The sequence below is a fragment of the Heterodontus francisci genome, chromosome 23 (assembly GCF_036365525.1).
Source record: "Heterodontus francisci isolate sHetFra1 chromosome 23, sHetFra1.hap1, whole genome shotgun sequence".
In the NCBI taxonomy this organism is placed as follows: Eukaryota; Metazoa; Chordata; class Chondrichthyes; order Heterodontiformes; family Heterodontidae; genus Heterodontus; species Heterodontus francisci.
In genome coordinates this window covers 59,186,083-59,202,522 of record NC_090393.1, presented here as the reverse complement: position 1 = coordinate 59,202,522, position 16,440 = coordinate 59,186,083, and the positions used below count along the sequence as shown (strand labels likewise).

General features: G+C 45.0%; 1 protein-coding gene across 1 annotated transcript in view; it reads right to left on the bottom strand.

The window, feature by feature from the left end:
* Positions 1-3,377: 3,377 nt before the first annotated feature.
* LOC137382928 (radial spoke head 14 homolog) overlaps positions 3,378-16,440 on the bottom strand; it is a 56,327-nt gene continuing 43,264 nt past the window's right edge. Inside the window, exon 3 of the mRNA XM_068055503.1 lies at positions 3,378-4,436. Coding sequence (XP_067911604.1) covers positions 4,198-4,436 — 239 coding nt within the window. The 3' untranslated portion in view covers positions 3,378-4,197. The remainder of the gene's footprint in view (positions 4,437-16,440) is intronic.

Here is a 16,440-nt window from a genome sequence, read left to right as displayed (position 1 = left end):
CATCCAAGAATACTAAGGGAAGCAAGGGACAAAATTGTGGAGGCGATGGCCATAATCTTCCAATCCTCCTTAGAAATAGGAGCAGTGCCAGAGGACTGGAGAATTGCAAATGTTACACAATTGTTCAAAAAGGGGGTAAGAATAAATCCAGCAACTACATGCTAGACAGTTTAACCATGGTGGTGGGAAAGCTTTTAGAAACGATAATTCGGGACAAAATTAACAATCCCTTGGACAAGTGTGGATTAATTAAGGAAATCCAGTGTGGATTTGTTAAAGGTAAATTGTGTTTAACTAACATGATTGAGTTTTTTGATGAGGTAACAGAGAGGGTTGATGAGGATCATTGGTTGATGTGGTGTACTTGGATTTCCAAAAGGTGTTTGATAAACAGCCACATAGCAGATGTGCCAGAAAGCTGAACCTCATAGAATAAAAGGGACAGTTGCAGCATAGATACGAAATTGGTTGACTAACAGGAAACAGAGAGTAGTGGTGAACAGTTGCTTTTTGGATTGGAAGAAAGTACACAATGGGGTTCCCCGGGGGTTGGTACTAGGACCACTGCTTTTCAGGCGGAGGGCCGCATAACGATTTTTGTGTGGCCCAGGGAGCCAGTGAGCAAATTATGAAAGATAAAGGCAGTATAAATTTATCTTACAAATAAAAACAACAAATGTGCATTTTTGTGATGAAGCTTTAAATGAGAAGACTAATTTATTGACTTACTTTCTCATCACTATATTGAAAACTGATTTAGTGACATACCTGGCACTGTTTTTGCTTGTGTAAGTAGTCAATCTCTGCCTGCACACTTGATGTAGCGATGCAGAGTATTCTGAATAGATGTCCACCTTTCAGGAGAGACCTTCATCTCTCTCCCCCTCTCCCTTTGCTGTGTGTGTGTGTGTGTGTGTGTGTGTCTCATTCTGTCTTCCCTCCTCCCTCCCCTCTAGGGAAAGTTTTGTTCAAAAGATGTAGGGGAAATATGAGGAAGCACTTTTTTACACAGCAGGTGGTAATGACCTGGCACTCGTTGCCCCCAAGGGTGGTGGAAGTGGAGACGATCAATTACTTCAGGAAGAAGTTGGATGGCCAATGAGAGAAATAGACTTGCAGGGCTACCAGGATTGAGACAGGGAGTAAGACTGACTTCATAGCTCTGTGGAGAGCCGGCATGGTCTCGATGGACAGAATGGCCTCTTCCTGTGCCATAAGTATATGACTCTTTGACTCTCTCTCCCCCCTCTTCGTCTCTCCCTCTCCCCCGTTTCTCTGTATCTCTTCCCCCCTCCACTTCCCCTGTCTCCAGTGTTCTGCCACTCCCTGCTCTCGCTGTCCTCTGTCTCTTTGTCCCCTGACTCTCTGTCTCCCCGTCTCTCTGTCTCTCCCCCTCTTTCTCTGTCTCTCTGTCCCTCTTTCTCTCTCCCTCTGTTCCCCCTCTCTGTCTCCCTCTCTCTGCTCCTCCCTCTCTCTCTGGCCACCTCCCTCTCTCTTTCACACAGTTGCAGAGAGCGCGTTGCTCAGTTCTTTTAAAAAACATTGCTTTGTCAATTTCACAGGTGACAGCCACTGCCATTGGGAACAGCCATTTCCCAATAGACTCGAGGGTTTTCCAGCAAGTTTTTAAAAAAGTCAGAACCCAGAAAACTCCAAGTCTGTTGGGAAATGGCTGTTCCCGATGTCAGCAGCTGTCACCTGTGAAACGGACAGCGCAATAGTTTAAAAGCCGGACTGACAAAGGGAAATTTCTCACCTTCAGTCGCGGTGAGGATGAGGAACAGCCCCGGGTACAGTTTACATCCACAGGCCAGATGGAAACATTTGGCAGGCTGGATGTTGGACAGCCCTGATCTATATTAATGATCTAGACTTCAGTGTGCAGGGCCACAATTACGAAATTTGCAGATGACACAAAATTTAGAAGTATTGTGAACTAAGAGGAGGATAGTGATAGACTTCAAGAGGACATAGACAGGCTGGTGGAATGGGTGGGTATGCGGCAGATGAATTTTAATGCAGAGAAGTATGAAGTTATATATTTGGTGGAAAGAGCAAGGAGAGGCAATATAAAATAAAGGGGCAATTCTAAAGCAGGTGCAGGAACAGAGAGACCCTGCGGTATATATGCATAAATCATTGAAGGTGGCAAGGCAGGTTTGGAAAGTGGTTAAAAGTGCATGTGGGCTCCTGGGCCTTATAACTACAGGCATAGAGTACAAAAGCAGGGAAGTTCTGGTGAACCTTTACAAAACACAGACAAGAAATGCTGGAAATACTCAGCAGGTCTGGCAGCATCTGTGGAGAGAGAAGCAGGTTAACGTTTCAGGTCAGTGACCTTTCATCAGAACTGGCCAATATAAGAAATGTAAAAGGTTTTAAGCAAGTAAAGTGGGGGTGGGGCAAGAGATAACAAAAGAGGTGTTGATAGGACAAGGTCACAGAGAATAACTGACCAGAAGGTCATGGAGCAAAGGCAAACGGTATGTTAATGGTGTACTGAAAGACAAAGCATTAGTACAGAGAGGGTTGTAATGGACAGAAAACTGAGCAGCCTGGCCCCAGCACAAACATGAAAAAAACAGTGGGTAGGCACAGTAGAAACAAACTAAACAAACTAAAATAAAATAAACACATAAAAAAGAAAAAATAACTAAAAATAAAAATAAAAAGAGGGCCCATCATGCTCTGGAATTATTGAACTCAATGTTCAGCCCGACAGGTTGTAGCGTGTCTAATCAGACTTTACACAGACACCCAAATCCCTTTGCTTCTGCACAGCGCCTAGTCTCTCTGTGTGTCTTCATCCACTGAAGTTGTTGAACCTTGCTGAGTAAGGATGAATGGATGTTAACCAGCCACCAGTACATCACCCAAGTGCCCATTTTTCATATATGACAATGAGTATGGGCAAATATTTGACTATGGAGGGCACTAGAGCAGATCCCGATCCTGTTCTTGCCAATGACGACAAATACGCATCTGCCAATGTCTTTTGGTAGAGATCAGGATTGCTCCCTTATCAGCCCGGGGATGTTGAGCTAATTGTAATGTCTCACTAGTGTCCTACCTGCGGTCAACTGACCCTGAGACTTTCTGATCCATGTGACTATGTGTTATACTTGTTACCCGCTTTAATGTCCTTGATTGTGAAGGTAAGATAAAGACATAGAAATACTATTATGTGTCTTTTTGTTTCAGGCTTGTGTACCAGCATATTACTGATCTAACATGAGTACAGCCCTTCATTTAAACAATCTCTATATGCTGATTTGAACTAATTTGATTGACACAATGATAATCATTAGGTAATTAAGAAAATGAAACACTGAAGGCCGTACAAGTCCTGAGTGATATTTGCAGTTTATTTCCACTTAACAAACGGTGTCCAGCCTACCAGAAAGACAAATTACTGCACAGAACATTGTCAGATTTATTACACACTTTCATCACATTCTGTGTGCAAAGAGCAGCAACCCAATGAAAGAAGGGAAATGGGACAAAAGAAAGAGAATAGTGTAAGCATGAGAGAATGAGACAGACAAAAAGAGATATGGGAGACAGTATGAAAGAGAATTTCAGAAAAGAATGAACGGAATTACAAGAAGTATTAGAGAGTTTTGTTTTAAAAAGGAATGCTTAAAAAATTAGTTTAACCAACCAGTTATTGGTAACAAATGAAATAAATTGTTTTGACAACCCTGAACCAACCACAAAGTCAAATTGACGACCACTGACTGTCACAGTTTAAAACATCAACGAGCCAAGTGTACAGCTGCCTTCACTACAGCTGTATATTACATGCATTTCAGATAGCATGAGAAGTAATATGAGGATACCACAGAACACCATGAAAGAAGACAGGAAAATAAGATTAATAGGGAAGACAAGAGCAAAGTTCTGTGGACACTGGAAATCTGAAATAAAAACAGAAAATGTTGGAAATACTCAGCAGGTCAGGCAACATCTGTAGAGAGAGAAAAACAGGGTTAACATTGCGAGTCACCAATAAAGACTAATGGGAATGTACACAAGACAAAAAGACAACAGTCTGAGATGGAGAATGAAATGAAGATAAATGGAAGTGGGTGTGAACATGATTGTAAATAAAAATGGGCAATCAAGTTTAGAAAAAGGAATATGAATATATCAGGCCAAAGAGGCCCTGAGTGCAGTATTATGTGTTCAATATCGCAGCTAGGGTTTCCAGGTGATGACGTCAATGGCAATCTTGACTGCTTTTCTGACTGCCTCACTGGGGTCGTGCATCTTTCCCTGCAGAAGTGTCACGTGGTCCAGCAGTATTTCCCTACCCTCAGGTGTTTCAGACACTGTCGTGATGGCTTTGATGACATTGAGCCGCACTTTATTAACTGGATCATTCACCAGGATGAGTAAAGATGGAATGATGTCAGCGTTCAGCGCTTTATATTTTCCTATTAAAACATAACAGAATCCTTGTTACAGATACTCTCACTCACCATGGCCAAAAAGTGCTACGCAAAGATTTCAAAATATCGGTAGCAAAACAAAACCAATCCTACGAAAGCAACTAGCTATAAATCCATAAGAGCATAAACATTTTCAAAAACCAGACAAACCATTCGGCCAAACAAACGCATCCAACTTTTTCTCAACTTTACCTGCTTTCCTTCTCATTTATCTCAATCCTTTCTCTCCCCAGAAACACACTATACTCTCTTTAATAACAGCACAAATAAAAGAAAACATAGTCTAGAAATTACTGTTACCGATATTAGTGAAAGCTTAATGCCTTTGGTATCTCATTCCTCTGTCTGCTGTTTTGGCACAGGCATTACCCTTTAATTTTAAATAGGGTAACATCCTTACTAAAATAGCTTATAATGGATTGATACTGTGCTCATTAGTAAAAACAACAGCAGTAATTTCCACGTTCGTATCTTAGAAAATTCGCCTTTGTGCTTTCCTTCAGAAGATTTAAGATAATGGATAAAGCCTTTACAGACTTGCAATATCTTCATACTCTGGATGGGATTTACCAATTACCCTAGTCACTGGCTCTGATTGCTCCTTCTCCATGTTACACAATTTGTTTATTGTTCAGTTTAGACAACATAAGGATTGTGTCATGTGGTATTTCTGAAATGAATAATTGTCCAATAGTTGGCCCAAGAGATTGAGAGGTAAGTCTTGGAGTGGGGCTTAGAGCCCATGACCTACTGGCATAGATTTTCAAGTATAGAAACATCCTGATTGTCATTTCCATTGAAAAACTGGTGGATCCGCAATGCCAGTCTTACACATGGGTGGCAAGTTGAAAATCCAACTCATCACATGAAACATTCAGCAGAATCTTCCCTACTTTAAATTTTTAGGCATTGGAACCATTTGAGGGTTTAATGAAGGATGGCAGGCGGGAGACGGATGCGGGAAGCCCAATGTGGAGGAGGCCACAGGACTGGCCAGCTGGCAGCCCCACAAGGAGGTGGGTGCTGCTGAGGAACTTGAAAAGCATGCGGGTGCCTCAAATTGGAGGTGTTGTCGAAAGACTTTGGAGTCCTGAAAAAAAATGAAGGGCCAGAGCTGCTCGGGCCATCATTGTGAAGGGGGAGCCCCTACACAAGAATGCTTTTTGTTACGGCTGTGCCCAGTTAAGTTTTGCAACTCCCGATAGCGCCATGGAGAGCAGCTTCCGATGGCATCAGACCTCCTGCCTTGAGGCCGCCTCTGATGCCTTGCTGGGGCCCTGACACAGCATGGCGCCCTTGCGCCTTCTGCAAAATTCCATTGCTGTACACAATTAAGGGCTAAATAGCCTTTTAAATAGCTTGATTGGCTACCCACCTCAGACGGGTGGGCAGTCACTGCCACAGGGACCCCAGGTCCAGGAAAATCGCCTGGAGGCAGGAACCTGTCAGAAAGCGGACCCGATGTGCCTTGGACCGAATTTTCATGCCCCCTCCTCAAAAGCAAGCCCAATGAGGCAGCAAACCCATGATCTGCCCCTCCAAGACGTGGATGATATGACTCCACTGTGCCACCACCAGATTACAGTCAGATTTTCTTTGCCTAACCTCCCTAGATAATCTGGAATTATTTGAAATCTGGTACGGAGAGAAAGGCCTGAAATGATTAAATTCAAGCATATCTGAGTACTATCACTGCCAGAAGAAATATGGTAATGCAGCTAGAAAGTCAATTTTGCTGAGTAAAAGCATTAAATTATTATTGTGTTAACTCCAGGCTCATCTCTGACTCCTTGTGGGAGCAACACTACACTAATGCAGCTATAATATCGATTACACAGGATTACATAGATAAACAACACAGAAACAGCCATTTGGCCCAACCAGTCCATGCCAACATTCATGTTGCACCCGAGATAGGGAGATGGTGGCGTAGAGTCACTGGTCTAGTAATTCAGAGGCTCAGGCTAATGCCCCAAGGATATGTGTTCAAATCCCACCATGGCAGCTGGTGGAATTTAAATTCGATTAATTAATTTAAAAAAAACTGCACTTGAAAACTAGTCTCAGCAATGGCCATGAGATTATCATTGTTCATTGGAAAAACCCATCTGGTTCACTAATGTTCTTTCGGGAAGAAAATCGGCCATCTTTACCATTCTGGCCGACATGTGACTCCAGATCCACAGCAATGTGGTTGACTTTTAACTGCCCTCTGAAATGGCCCAGCAAACTGCTTAGTTGTCAAGGGGGATGGGCAACAAATGCTGGCCTTGCCAGCGACACCCACATCCCATGAAAGAATTAAAAAAAGAGCCTCCTTCCATCTTTTCTCATCTAAATCGATCAGCATAACCCTTTATTCTCTTCTCCCTCATATGCTTGTCTAGCCTCCCCTTCAATGCATCTATACTATTCACTTCAACCACTCCCTGTGGTAGTGAGTTCCACATTCTCACCACTCTTTGGGTAAAGACATTTCTTTTGAATTCCCAATTGGATTTCTTGGTGACAATCTCATATTAATGGCCTCTAGTTATGCTCTTCTCCACCAGGAGAAACATCGGCCGGGATCTTACAAAGCTCCCGATGTCAGGATCCGTGGCGGGGCGGGGACGGTAGATCACTCCGGCAGCCGCCTGCCATGGAGCCCGATGCCAGGAGGGCTGGGCCTGATCTTCCTGGCGGTGGCGAGGCACTGTGGCGGCCACCCCCGCCACTGGGTGATGGGACCCAGCTTTGAACATTTCAATAACCAGACTTAATACATCTAAATAAAATTCCCTGCGATCTTACAGTTGGGCCGCAATCCTTTGAGCGGTGGCCGGCACTCACGTGCCTTCACTTTCCCAAATGGAAAAGCAGGCACTGCAGTGGTGGGGAAGGGGGGCAACTTCAGATTATTAGTGCGGGGGGGGGGGGAAGGGTGAATGGGGTCAAATTTACATCATTAATGTAAGCGATGGTGGGAAGGGTGAACAGTGCACTTTGTTCAGTTCCGGGAGAGGGGTGGGGGGGGGGGCGGGGGGAGAGGTCAAGTGTGGAAGGTAAGTGTTTTGGAGGGGGGAAAAGGGAAAATAATGAATTTTATTGTTACGGGGGGTGGGAAAGGGGCAGCAGATTTTTAATCACTACAGTGGCTAATTTAAATTAGCCAACAGGGCTTTAAAAATGTGCCAGCACCTGCACACAGGCAGCTGCACCATTGCCAGCGTCAGAGAGCCCGCGCCCATGGGCTGATGCGAGGAACTTCACGGCAGCTTGGCATAAAATCCAGCCCATTCTCTCTGTATCCCATCATGGCAGCTGATATTTCAATTCAATTTGTAAATGACTCTATGACTGTATCGGGGATCAAGCGTGGGAGTGGGACTGACTGGATTGCTTCACAGAGAGCTGGCATGGACTCAAAGGCCTCCTTCCATGCCCTAAATGACTCTGACTCAGACAGAGAGTTTAACAGAAATTGTACATCAGCAAATAAGATAACTGAAGGGAATAGCAGCAAAAAAAATGAAATTAAAGGTTCTTTTTCTGAATGTGCGAAGCATTTGCAATGAGATAGATGAAGGAGTGGCACAAATAGAGGTACATAATTTATTTTAATCACCATCACAGATACATCATTATATGGTGATCAAGGTTGGGAAATAAATATTCCAGGCTACACAATATTTTGGAAAGACAGACAGAATAGCAAAGGAGGAGGGATAGCACTGATGGCAAAGGATAAAGGCATTAGTGAGAAAGGATTTAGCCTCAGAAGATCATGAAGTAGAATCAGTATGGGTGGAAATAAGGAATAGCAAGAATCAGAAAACACTGGTGGGAGCAGTTTATAGGCCTCCTAACAGTAGTTATATTGTTGGACAGAGTACTAAACAAGAAATCATTTGAGCTTTTAACAAAGGCAATGTAATAATTATGGGGGACTTTAATCTTCATAGAGACTGGGACAATGAAATTGGCAGGAGTGGTCCAGAAAATGTGTTTGTGGAATGCTTTTTGGACAATTTCTTGGAGCAATACATTGTGGAGCCAACTAGGGATAAACCTATCTTAGATCTAGTATTGTGTAATGAAGCAGGGCTAATAAGCAATGTCAGAGTAAAAGATCTACTGGGAAGCAGTGATCATAATACCATTGAATTCCATGTTAAGTTTGAAAGCAACATGCTCCAATCACAAACAAGAATCTTAAACAAGGCCAATTACGCAGGCATGAGGGGAGAACTGGCTAAGGTAAATTGGGTAAATAGACCAAAAGGTATGGTGGTAAATGAACAGTGGGAAACCTTAAAAGGAACAATTCAAAGTGTTCAACAAAAATACAATCTTTTGAAAAACAAAAACTCAGCCAGGAAGACCCATCCGTGACTTACTCAGGAAGTTAAGGATAGTATTAGATTAAAAGAAAAGGCTTACAATGTTACAAAAAAGATTAGCAAGTCTGAGGATTGGGAGTGTTTTAGAAACCAGCAAAGGGCCACCAAAAAGTTGATAAAAATGGAAAAAATAGAATGAGAGTAAGCTAGCCAATAACATAAAAACAGATTGTAAGAGCTTTTATAGGTATATCAAAAGGAAGAGAGTAGCTAAAGTAAACGTTGGTCCCTTGGAAGCAGAGACAGGAGAAATTATCATGGGGAATGAGGAAATGGCAGAGGTAGTGAACAAATATTTTGTGTCTGTCTTCAAAGACACAAGTTCCATACCAGAAATAGGCAGTAAACTAAAGGCTAAACAGAGCGAGGAAATTAAGGAAATTTATATTAGCAGAGAAAAAGTATTGGAGAAACTTAAGGGACTAAAATCTGACAAATCTCCAGGACCTGATGGTCTACCTCCTAGGCTTCTAAAAGAGGTAGCTGCAGATATAGTGGATGCGCTAGCTATGATTTTCCAAAATTCCTTAGATTTGGGAACAGTCCGATCAGACTGGAAGCTGGCAAATATTCCACCATTTTTCAAGAAAGGAGGGAGACAGAAAACAGGGAACTACAGGCTAGTTAGCTTAACATCAGTCATTGGGAAAATGTTGGAATCTATTATTAAGGAAGTCTTAACAATGCACTTAGAAAAGCACAGTATGATTAGAACAAGTCAACATGGTTTTACTAAAGGGAAATCCTCTTTGACAAGTTTATTCGAGTTTTTTGAGGATGTAACTAGTAGAGTAGATAAAGGGGAACCAGTAGATGTATTATATCTGGATTTCCAAAAGATATTCGATAAGGCATCACCCAAAAGGTTAATTGGCAAGATAAGGGCTCATGGAGTTGGAGGTAATATATTAGCATGGATAGATGATTGGTTGACAGACAGGAAGTAATGAGTGGGCATAAATGGGGCATTTTCAAGTTGGCAGGCAGCAAATAGTGGAATGCCTTAAGGATCATTGCTGGGGCCTCAGCTATTTAACGTATATTAATGACTTAGATGAAGAGACAGAGTAATGTATATAAGTTTGCTGATGATGCAAAGGTAAGTGAGTGGGCAACAAGATGGCAGATGGAGTATAATGTAGGGAGGTATGAAGCTATGCACTTTGGTCATAAGAATAGAAAAGCAGAATGTTTTTTAAAAGGTGTGCAAGTATTGATGTTCAAAGACACTTGGGTGTGCTTGTACAAGGAACACAGAAAGCTAACATGCAGGTACAACAAGCAATTAGGAAGGCAAATGGCATGTTGGCCTTTATTGCAAGGGATTGGAGTACATGAATAAGGAAGTATTGCTACAATTGTACAGGAATACTGTGTGCAGTTTTGGTCTCCATATTAAGAAAGGATATAGTTGCATTGGAGGCAATGCAGCAAAGGTTCACTAGATTGGTTCTTGGGATGAGCGGGTTGTCCTATGATGAGAGACTGAGTAAATTGGGCTTGTACTCTCTGGAGTTTAGAAGAATGAGAGGTGACCTCAGTGAAACATAAGATTCTACAGGGGCTGGATAGGGTAGACACTGAGTGATTATTTCCACTGGTCAGGGAACCTAAAACATGGGGGCACAGTCTCGATAAGGGGTTGATCATTTAGGACTGAGATGAGGAGAAAATACTTTACTCAAAAGGTGAATCTTTGGAATTCTCTACCCCAGAGGGTTATGGATGCTCCATCGTTGAATAAATTTAAGGCTGGGATAGATAGAATTTTGTCTCTCAGGGAATCAAGGGGTATGGTAAGCAGGCAGGAAAGTGGAGTTTTTTTTTATTCATTCATGGGATGTAGGCGTCACTGGCCAGGCCAGCATTTATTGCCCATCCCTAATTACCCTTGAGAAGGTGGTGGTGAGCTGCCTTCTTGAACGGCTGCAGTCCATGTGGGGTAGGTACACCCACAGTGCTGTTAGGAAGGGAGTTCCAGGATTTTGACCCAGCAACAGTGAAGGAACGGCGATATAGTTCCAAGTGAGGATGGTGTGTGACTTGGAGGGGAACTTGCAGGTGGTGATGTTCCCGTGCATTTGCTGCCCTTGTCCTTCTAGTTGGTAGAGGTCGCGGGTTTGGAAGGTGCTGTTGAAGGAGCCTTGGTGCATTGCTGCAGTGCATCTTGTAGATGGTACACACTGCTGCCACTGTGCGTCGGTGGTGGAGGGAGTGAATGTTTGTAGATGGGGTGCCAATCAAGTGGGCTGCTTTGTCCTGGATGGTGTCGAGCTTCTAGAATATTGTTGGAGTTGCACCCATCCAGGCAAATGGAGAGTATTCCATCACACTCCTGACTTATGCCTTGTAGATGGTGGACAGGCTTTGGGGAATCAGGAGGTGAGTTACTCACCGCAGGATTCCTAGCCTCTGACCTGCTCTTGTAGCCACAGTATTTATATGGCAACTCCAGTTCTGTTTCTGGTCAATGGTAACCCCTAGGATGTTGATAGTGGGGGATTCAGCGATGGTAATGCCATTGAATTTTAGATTCTCTCTTGTTGGTCATTGATGGTCATTGCCCAGCACTTGTGTGGCACAAATGTTACTTGCCACTTATCAGCCCAAGCCTGGATATTGTCCAAGTCTTGCTGCATTTCTACACGGACTGCTTCAGTATCTGAAGAGTTGCGAATGGTGCTGAACATTGTGCAATCATCAGTGAACATCCCCACTTCTGACCTTATGATTGAAGGAAGGTCATTGATGAAGCAGCTGAAGATGGTTGGGGCTAGGACACTACCCTGAGGAACTGATGTCCTGGAGCTCAGATGATTGACCCCCAACAACCACAACCATCTTCCTTTGTGCTAGGTATGATTCCAACCAGCGGAGAGTTTTCCCCCTGATTCCCATTGACCAGTTTTGCTAGGGCTCCTTGATGCCATACTCGGTCAAATGCTGCCTTGATGTCAAGGGCAGTCACTCTCACCTCATCTCTTGAGTTCAGCTCTTTTGTCTATGTTTGAACCAAGGCTGTAATGAGGTCAGGAGCCGAGTGGCCCTGGTGGAACCCAAACTGAGCGTCACTGAGCAGGTTATTGCTAAGCAAGTGCCGTTTGATGGCACTGTTGATGACACCTTCCATTACTTTACTGATGATTGAGAGTAGGCTGATGGGGCGGTAATTGGCCGGGTTGGACTTGTCCTGCATTTTGTGTACAGGACATACCTGGGCAATTTTCCACATTGCAAGGGAGATGCCAGTGTTGTAGCTGTACTGGAGCACAGGTCTTCAGTACTATTGCCGGAATATTGTCAGGGCCCATAGCCTTTGCAGTATACAGTGCCTTCAGTTGTTTCTTGATATCAGATGGAGTGAATCGAATTGGCTGAAGTCTGGCATCTGTGATGCTGGGGACTTCAGGAGGGGGCCGAGATGGATCATAAACTCAGCACTTCTGGCTGAAGATTGTTGCAAATGCTTCAGTCTTATCTTTCGCACTAACGTGCTGGGCTCCCCCACCATTGAGGATGGGGATATTTGTACAGCCACCTCCTCCAGTTAGTTGTTTAATTGTCCACCACCATTCACGGCTGCATGTGGCAGGACTGCAGAGCTTAGATCTGATCCGTTGTTCATGGGATCGCTTAGCTCTGTCTATCACATGCTGCTTACGCAGTTTGGCATGCAAGTAGTCCTGGGTTGTAGCTTCACCAGGTTGACACCTCATTTTGAGGTATGCCTGGTGCTGCTCCTGGCATGCCCTCCTGCACTCTTCATTGAGCCAGGGTTGGTCTCCTGGCGTGATGGTAATGGTAGAGTGGGGGATATGCCGGGCCATGAGGTTACAGATTGTGGATGAGTACAATTCTGCTGCTGCTGATGGCCCACAGTGCCTCATGGATGCCCAGTTTTGCATTGCTAGATCTGTTCGAAATCTATCCCCTTTAGAACGGTGATAGTGCCACACAACACAATGGACGGTATCCTCAATGTGAAGGCGGGACTTCGTCTCCACAAGGACTGTGCGGTGGTCACTCCTACCAATACAGTCATGGACAGAAGCATCTGCAGCAGGCATATTGGTGAGGACGAGGTCAAGTATGTTTTTCCCTCGTGTTGGTTCCCCCACCACCTGCCGCAGACCCAGTCTAACAGCTATGTCCTTTCGGACTCGGCCAGCTCGGTCAGTAGTTGTGCTACCGAGCCACTCTTGGTGATGGACATTGAAGTCCCCTACCCAGAGTACATTTTGTGCCCTTGCCACCCTCAGTGCTTCCTCCAAGTGGTGTTCAACATGGAGGAGTACTGAGTCATCAGCTGAGGGAGGGGGGTAGGTGGTAATCAGTAGGAGGTTACCTTGCCCATGTTTGACCTGATGCCATGAGACTTCAAGGGGTCCGGAGTCGATGTTGAGGACTCCCAGGGCAACTCCCTCCCTACTGTATACCACTGTGCCACCACCTCTGGTGAGTCTGTCCTGCCGGTGGGACAAGACATACCTGGGGATGGTGATGGCTGTGTCTGGGACATTGTCTGCAAGGTATGATTCTGTGGGTATGATTATGTCAGGCTGTTGTTTGTCTAGTCTGTGGGACATCTCTCCCAACTTTGGCACAAGCCCCCAGATGTTAGTATGGAGGACTTTGCCGGGGCGACAGGGCTGGGTTTGCCGTTGTTGTTTCCGGTGCCTTGGTCGATGTCGGGTGGTCAGTCCGGTTTTATTCCTTTTTATTGACTTCATAGCAGTTAGGTACAATTGAGTGGCTTGCTAGGCCATTTCAAAGGGCATGTAAGAGTCAACCACATTGCTGTGGATCTGGAGTCACATGTAGGCCAGACCAGGTAAGGACAGCAGATTTCCTTCCCTGAAGGACATGAGTGAACCAGATGGGTTTTTACAACAATCGACAATGGTTTCATGGCCATCATTAGACTAGCTTTCAATTCCAGATTTATTATTTATTGAATCCTAAGATCAGCAATGATCGTTTGGAGTGGTGGAGCAGGCTCAATGGGCCATATGGTCTACTCCGGCTCCTTTTTCTTGTGCTTGTGTGTTCTATCTACTGAATCAAAACTTTTCATAATTTTGAAGACTGCTATTAGGTCACACCTTAGCCTTTTTCTCAAGCGAAAAGAGACCCAGTCTGATCATCCTTTCCTGATATGTATACCCTCGCATTTCTGCTTTCATGCTTGTAAATCTTCTCTGTATACTCGCCAGTGTCTCTATATCCTTTTTATAATACGGTGATGAAAACTGCACACAGTACTCTAAGTGTGGAATAAACAAGGTCATAGAATCATAGAATCACAGAATGGTTACAGCACAGAAGGAGACCATTTGGTCCCTCATGTCTGTGCTGGTTCTCTGCAAGAATAACTCACTGTGCCTTTTCCCCATACTCTGCCAATTTTTTTGCTTCAGATAATTATTCAATTCTCTTTTGAAAACCTCGATTGACCCTGCCTCCACCACACTCTCACGCCGTGCATTCCAGTTCCTAACCACTCACTGCGTAAAAAGGTTTTCCTTATGTCGCTGTTGCTTCTTTTGCCAATTCTCTTAAATTGGTGTCCTCTGATTCTGGATCCTTCAGCCAATGGGAACAGTTTCACCCTAACTGAGGAAGCACTGAGGGTGCTCAATGTGGAACGGTACTGATTTATCAGCTGAGGGAGGCGGTAGGTGGTAATCAGCAGGAGGTTTCCTTGGCCATGTTTGACCTGATGCCATGAGACATCATGGGGTCCAGAGTCGATGTGAAGACTCCCAGGGCAACTCCCTCCTGTCTGTATACCACTGTGCCACCACCTCTGGTGGGTCGTCCTGCTGGTGGGACAGGACATACCTGGGGAAGGTGATGTTTGAGGCATTGTCTGTAAGGTATGATTTGGTGAGTATGACTATGTCAGGCTGTTGCTTGACTAGTCTGTGGGATGGGTCTCTCAATTTTGGCACAAGTCCCCAGATGTTAGTAAGGAGGACTTTGCAGGGTCAACAGGGCTGGGTTGCCGTTGTTGTTTCCGGTGTCAGGTAGTTTGTCCGATTTCATTCCTTATCGACTTTGTAGTGGTTTGATACAACTGAGTGGCTTGCTAGGCCATTTCAGAGGGCATTTAAGAGTCAGCCACACTGCTGTGGGTCTGGGGTTTGGTGTCACATGTAGGCCTGACCAGGTAAGGACAGCAGATTTCCTTCCCTAAAGGACCAGATGAGTTTTTACAACAATTGACAATGGTTCAGTGGTTTCATGGTCATCATTAGACGAGCTTTTATGTCCCCATACCCACAAAGCAATACACTGGGTCACTAGCCCAGTGACAATACCACTACGCCATACCCCATACGCCACCGCCACCCCATTGTTGTGTGGCACTACCACCATACTAAATGGGATAGATTTTGAACAGATCTAGCAATGCAAAACTGGGCATCCATGAGGCGCTGTGGGCCATCAGCAGCAGCAGAATTGTACTCAACCACAATCTATAATCTCATGACCCAGCCCGGGAATCAACCCTGGTTCAATGAAGAGCGCAGGAGGGCATGCCAGGAGCAGCACCAGGCATACCTCAAAATGAGGTGTCAATCTGGTGAAGCTACCCAGGACTTCTTGTGTGTCAAACAGCGTAAGAAGCATGGGATAGAACTAAGCGATCCCACAACTAACAGATCAGATCTAAGCTCTGCAGTCCTGCCACATCCAGTTGTGAATGGTTCTTCTTTTGGGCCTCCTTATCTCGAGAGACAATGGATACGCGCCTGGAGGTGGTCAGTGATTTGTGAAGCAGCGCCTGGAGTGGCTATAAAGGCCAATTCTGGAGTGACAGGCTCTTCCACAGGTGCTGCAGAGAAATTTGTTTGTTGGGGCTGTTGCACAGTTGGCTCTCCCCTTGCGCCTCTGTCTTTTTTCCTGCCAACTACTAAGTCTCTTCGACTCGCCACAATTTAGCCCTGTCTTTATGGCTGCCCGCCAGCTCTGGCGAATGCTGGCAACTGACTCCCACGACTTGTGATCAATGTCACACGATTTCATGTCGCGTTTGCAGACGTCTTTATAACGGAGACATGGACGGCCGGTGGGTCTGATACCAGTGGCGAGCTCGCTGTACAATGTGTCTTTGGGGATCCTGCCATCTTCCATGCGGCTCACATGGCCAAGCCATCTCAAGCGCCGCTGACTCAGTAGTGTGTATAAGCTGGGGGTGTTGGCCGCTTCAAGGACTTCTGTGTTGGAGATATAGTCCTGCCACCTGATGCCAAGTATTCTCCGAAGGCAGCGAAGATGGAATGAATTGAGACGTCGCTCTTGGCTGGCATACGTTGTCCAGGCCTCGCTGCCGTAGAGCAAGGTACTGAGGACACAGGCCTGATACACTCGGACTTTTGTGTTCCGTGTCAGTGCGCCATTTTCCCACACTCTCTTGGCCAGTCTGGACATAGCAGTGGAAGCCTTACCCATGCGCTTGTTGATTTCTGCATCTAGAGACAGGTTACTGGTGATAGTTGAGACTAGGTAGGTGAACTCTTGAACCACTTCCAGAGCGTGGTCGCCAATATTGATGGATGGAGCATTTCTGACATCCTGCCCCATGATGTTCGTTTTCTTGAGGC